The sequence below is a fragment of the Platichthys flesus genome, chromosome 12 (genome assembly GCF_949316205.1).
Source record: "Platichthys flesus chromosome 12, fPlaFle2.1, whole genome shotgun sequence".
In the NCBI taxonomy this organism is placed as follows: domain Eukaryota; kingdom Metazoa; phylum Chordata; class Actinopteri; order Pleuronectiformes; family Pleuronectidae; genus Platichthys; species Platichthys flesus.
The window spans coordinates 23177327-23182663 of NC_084956.1; the positions used below are offsets into that span (position 1 = coordinate 23177327).

General features: G+C 38.2%; 1 protein-coding gene across 1 annotated transcript; it reads left to right on the forward strand.

Annotated features, from left to right (window-relative positions):
- Window positions 1-442: 442 nt before the first annotated feature.
- yipf4 (Yip1 domain family, member 4) lies at window positions 443-4920 on the forward strand. Its single transcript, XM_062401233.1, has 6 exons — window positions 443-679; window positions 1552-1705; window positions 2130-2301; window positions 2932-3009; window positions 3123-3236; window positions 4565-4920. Exons 1-6 carry the CDS (start codon window positions 622-624, stop codon window positions 4700-4702), a joined length of 714 nt encoding a protein of 237 aa, XP_062257217.1. The 5' UTR covers window positions 443-621; the 3' UTR covers window positions 4703-4920.
- The last annotated feature ends 417 nt before the right edge of the window (window positions 4921-5337 follow it).

Consider the following 5337-nt stretch of genomic DNA (forward strand, 5'->3'; position numbering starts at 1 on the left):
TGGGTCAAAAGCAGAGATTACATTTCCCTACCTGCATGAGTGTGGCTGTGCATGTCTGTGCATGTGTTTTGGACTAATAAATGCATCTTTATCTTAATCTTAATCTTAATCTTAATCTAAATCGTAATCTCATCTGGATCATGCAGCTTCAGAGTCACATACCTGCATAATGAAAACAGGGAGACGGACGGAAGATTTTTCATATACAAATATATATAATAAGGGTTAGGGTTAGGGGTTATAGGGTTATATATATATATGAATCATTGCTTAAACTGAGCAGAGGATATTTCTTAGTTGAGCTCACAAACTTTATAGAAAAGATTCAGAAACTCCCCTTACAATATGGTTCTGGTTCTTTAGCAGTGGATTGTCTCTTTCCCCAGCTTTATGTCCCGCTCTGAATGCATCGTAAGACGTGTCTCATTGCCCAGCATACCCCTCTCTTCCGGCTTTCAACAGCAGTAGTGACAGACGAAGCGAAAACAATATGACAGTTTAAACTTTAAACCGATGGGCTGTGTACAAGTGGCAGCGTCGTTAGCGCTTCCAGACAATTTTCACTGACCGCTTAGTTAAATGTCATTTCTTTGGACCTGAGGTAGGGACAGAAAAATAAGGATGCAGTTTCCTCACACCAACGGAGACTTCACGTTCGTGTCCTCGACCGAAGCTGAAGGTAGGCTAATGCTAATGCTAATGATAGCGCAACTCTACGGCTAGCAGGCCTTCAACCAGCAAACCACATATATGTTTAAGTGTCTTGTTTTAGTTTTCACAAGTATGCGAAATAACCAAAATACGAAGCCAGTCGTTACTACTTATGTTGTGCCGTTTGAGAGAGCTGGTGTAACACGATTATTCGTTGGGTGAGCTATCATCGGGTTAGCCAACTAAATGAAGTACTGCTACGTGTTGTTTATGTTTGCATGAGAGGAACGTAGCCAACCAGCGCCACTGAAAACCAGACCAGAGAGCAGTCAGGTCAGACGTGAAGGAGCTGCTCTTCAAGTCGTTTAGTTCTGTGACAATTGATAAATGATCCGGATTGAAATGTCACTTACTCTGTTGTTTACACTGGTCACCCAGGAAATATACAGCAGTTCACACAGTAACATCTTGTGGCGGATTTTAGGCTGATAGGATGATTATTGGATATAGTTTCTAATATACTGTATAATTTGACTTCGTAATAGGTCTGGGTAATAGTAAAGTAGAAATGTGTATTTATTCAGCCAGTATCTTAATATTTTGTGTCATTTTGTTAAATGACAAGAACAGATGAGGAAGTTGTGAATCACTAAGCAAATATAAATGAAATAAATATGCAAACTAGTGAGATTATATCACATGTAATACAATGATAGTAGTATGTAATTTACAGTAGTGCAGGTCAGTTTTTTTTTTTTTTAAGTGCAGCTTTGTCCTGTGCCAAATATTCAGATACTCGTTGTGAGGGTTAGAAATGCAATATTTGAAAGTTTACAGCAGATTAATTACTTATGCAAATAATGTGATGAATGAATGTGTAATTACGCCTGTTCTCCATAGACCTCAGCGGCACCATAAGTACCCCAGATGTCAAGCTAAACATGGGCAGTGACACCGGTAAAGACCCCTACACGACCACCTTCCTGAGGCAACGAGGCTACGGCTGGCTGCTGGAGGTGGAGGAGGATGATGGTGAAGAGATCAAACCTCTCCTGTGAGTAAATGTTCCGTCCAGTCTTTTTCTCTTTACAAACATTACTGTTGTTTAATGTATTTAGGATCATTTAAATTGTGGTGGGAGACAGACAAATCTGCATCCTTCTTCAGTGTAGGAAAAGCTATAACAGAGCAAGGTGATTGGTTGATAGTGGTTGGTGGTTCTGGTTGTATCTACTTATGACAGCTAATACAATTTGTTTGATGGCTGCTACTACCATTTCAACTCATAAACATGTTGTTAAAGTGCACAGCAGTAAAATGAGAACATGCTTACCAGCTGAGTAGCTATATATCGTTACATACCTACACACGATGGCCAAACAGTTTGGAATATTAGAAGAATTTGTTTAAATTTGTTTCAGAAAGACGTAATCCTGCGATTTCATTTTGTGTGTGTGTGTGCACGTGTGTGAGAGCAGGGAGGAATTGGACATTGACCTGAAGGACATCTACTATAAGATTCGATGTGTCCTGATGCCAATGCCATCACTCGGCTTCAACCGGCAGGTAGTCAGAGACAACCCAGACTTCTGGGGCCCTCTGGCTGTGGTGCTGCTCTTCTCCATGATCTCCATCTATGGACAGTTCAGGGTGAGCAGGACATAATAAATACCACTGTGTGATCTGCATTTGTAAAATCATGCATTCATCCCACCATTTTAGCTCTTTTTCACAGTAACTTATCTGCCTGTTACCTGTAGCTTCTAACAGTGTAACCTTCAAAGAATCTGGGGAGGCTTTGATGCCATGGTTTTCCTTGCTTCTACTATGTATTTTTATAAGCTAGTATGTTTTGGATTTACAACATAAAAAAATCCGACAATAAATCCTAATTGCCTATACTGCAGGGAATTGAAGAAGGTGGTTGTCGGACAGACATTAAAAAATTTGGGATATTATCATTGGTTATCTTTCATGTTGTGTCATACTAAATCTAGAGCACGGCTCAGGCTGGCAAAAGTCCAAATAACAATGGTGGCTTCTAAGGAGGTTAGCATAAATGCTGCTTTAGCATTGTCCATATCTTAACTGGAGAGTATTTCTTTATTTAAAGAAGGGCAAAAAATGATTTTATATAAAGAGGTTTTTGTGTATTGAGCTGTTTTAGTTCAAGTGGTTGAATCATGTTGATGATGTAATGTGAATTTCGAATAATTAGTTAAGTTTATTGACTCATAAGTTTATTCAGTGATGACACCAAACTCCACTTTGACTTCACAGGTTGTGTCTTGGATCATAACCATCTGGATATTTGGATCATTAACAATCTTCCTGCTGGCACGTGTTCTTGGTGGTGAGGTAGGTGCATCCTATTCAGCCAATCGAAAGATCCTCAGACTTGACACTAAAGTGGTTATCATAAAACATAAACGTTTTCTCATTGAGTCTTGTCTTGTGTTTCTTTTTGGTAGGTTTCATACGGCCAGGTTCTCGGAGTGATTGGATATTCCCTTCTTCCTCTCATCGTTATAGCCCCTCTTCTGTTAGTGATCAGTCGATTCGAGGTTGTCTCTACACTAATCAAAGTGAGTCAAAGACCAGATAGGAATGAAGAGTCTTTATATTCTTCATGGTGTGGAAGAACAAATATAGTATAGAATCTGTGAACAATGAAAGTTAATAGGAGGGTCTGCCTCCTGATAGCCAGTACAATGCAAATCTTTCTGGGCTGCATTACAGAACAGAGATTATGCTGCCCTAATTTGTCATGTGTTTGCAGTAAAATAAATTCTTATTTAAAAAACTTTTTTTCATAAACACTCACCTATCATTATGAGAATTGCTATATAATACTATATATTATATTATTATTTGTAGCCTAATATCACAAACTCAGAGATCAACTTACAAGATGTTTAACATTTAATGGTCACTTTTTGTCACTAATGCCCTAGTTTATCATCTGTGATATGAAATCATAACATTTCCGAAGGTTCCAGAAAAAGTTTCTGTTGAGTAAATAAAAAGCTAAAAGTGCCTGTGCTGCTTGGCTCTATTGCATAGAGGAGGTTGCACCTGCTGACGTCTCACTCACCAGCATTCAGTCGTCGGTGCAGCCCAGAGAAACAGGTCGCTCCGCATTGCTAAGCTCACTGCGTCGATTACAAACAACATGTATTTCCCGTCTATGTTGGATCAGTAGACAGAGGATCTGAGCCAAGACTTTGTAAAAGTTTAGAGTCCGCCATGCTATCATTTTCCATTGCTGCGTGCATAAACATGGCTAAAAAAAGGGCAGGGATTTAAGTGAAAAAATGGCTGCCCAAAGTTGTTTGGGGCAGCCTTAGAAGCAAACACTGAACCTTGCATTGTGGAATAATGCTTGAAGTATTATTATTGTTATTATTTTTAAAGAAGCCATCTTCATTTGTAGGAAGAATGGAAAAGTGAAAAGGTTTTTGCTTGAAAACTTGACTCGGGTCAGAGAACCACAGTTACTAACTACATTGATGAGCCTAGATTAACTTGTTCACTTGTTTAAATCCTGCACACATCACCAGCTCTTTCATACACTTCTTGAGGAAGAGTGTTCAAAAACTTTGTAACATAATGATTTATACATATGAACCTCATAATTACAATCATAAGCCTGGTGTGAGTATGTTTGTTCAAACCAGACAGGCTATGAACCTTTATCAGTCAATCAACAGAGTAAAATATAGCATGTTGAATTTCCTTGGGATATTTGTAAACAGTGAACTCTGGGAAACCCAAGAAATAGTGTTTTATTCCAAAAATGGCATCACATCACAAGACTTACCCTTAATAGTTCAGCCTTTTAGTAAATAAGTTTGTAAATAAAGTTTTGATGGATAAATGTATTGATTCTTTCTGGTTTGCTCTCGTGTTTCAGCTGTTCGGAGTGTTCTGGGCTGCTTACAGCGCTGCTTCACTGCTTGTCGGAGATGAATTCAAAACGAAGAAGCCCCTTCTCATATATCCCATTTTCCTTTTGTACATATACTTCCTATCGCTATATACTGGTGTTTGATCTGATGAATGGAGACTGGACCTTCTTATGGACAGTGACCCTGGATAATAGGGAAATAAGTCAAAACTTCGGAACCAGGATTTTTTAAAAAGGTGTTTATTTCTTTTTTTAACTCTGTTAAACTCAAGATGACGGGGATGCTTGGAATACAGTATGTATCAATGTATATAGTTTTGTCCCTTTTGTCTTTCGTCAATAAAATGTTTATGTTGATTGCACAGCTTCAACTTTGGTATGCAGACTTCTCGCTCACCAGTGCAATACAGTCACTATTGTCCTATGTTTATTTGTAGTTCATAAGATTTGAAATAATCAGAGTTCAACATTAATGTAATGATTTTTGTATGATATAACACTAAAAATGTGTTGCCAAATATTCGTGGTTTTCTTTTCATTTTTAAAGGAAGAAGAAAAGCAGCACCACAGAAGAAGATTGTTGATCAGAAGGTTCTTTATTGTTATTCACTGTTGTACTATGAGAAATTTACATTGATGCTTTTAATTTTTCATGGACTTGTCAGTTTTATGGATTTTAGCAGCCGATCAGATGGACTAGGGCAGTTACATTGATATGAGCCATTGTCTACTGAATGTGGTGCCTTGTTATCCCTCCCATGAGTCTTGTTTGTCACTGG

Coding starts and splice junctions, on each gene's coding strand:
- yipf4 (XM_062401233.1), top strand. CDS start 622: ATGCAGTTTCCTCACACCAACGGAGACTTCACGTTCGTGTCCTCGACC. Junction 2,302..2,931: donor CCATCTATGGACAGTTCAGG/GTGAGCAGGACA, acceptor TTGACTTCACAG/GTTGTGTCTTGGATCATAAC. Junction 3,237..4,564: donor TTGTCTCTACACTAATCAAA/GTGAGTCAAAGA, acceptor CTCGTGTTTCAG/CTGTTCGGAGTGTTCTGGGC.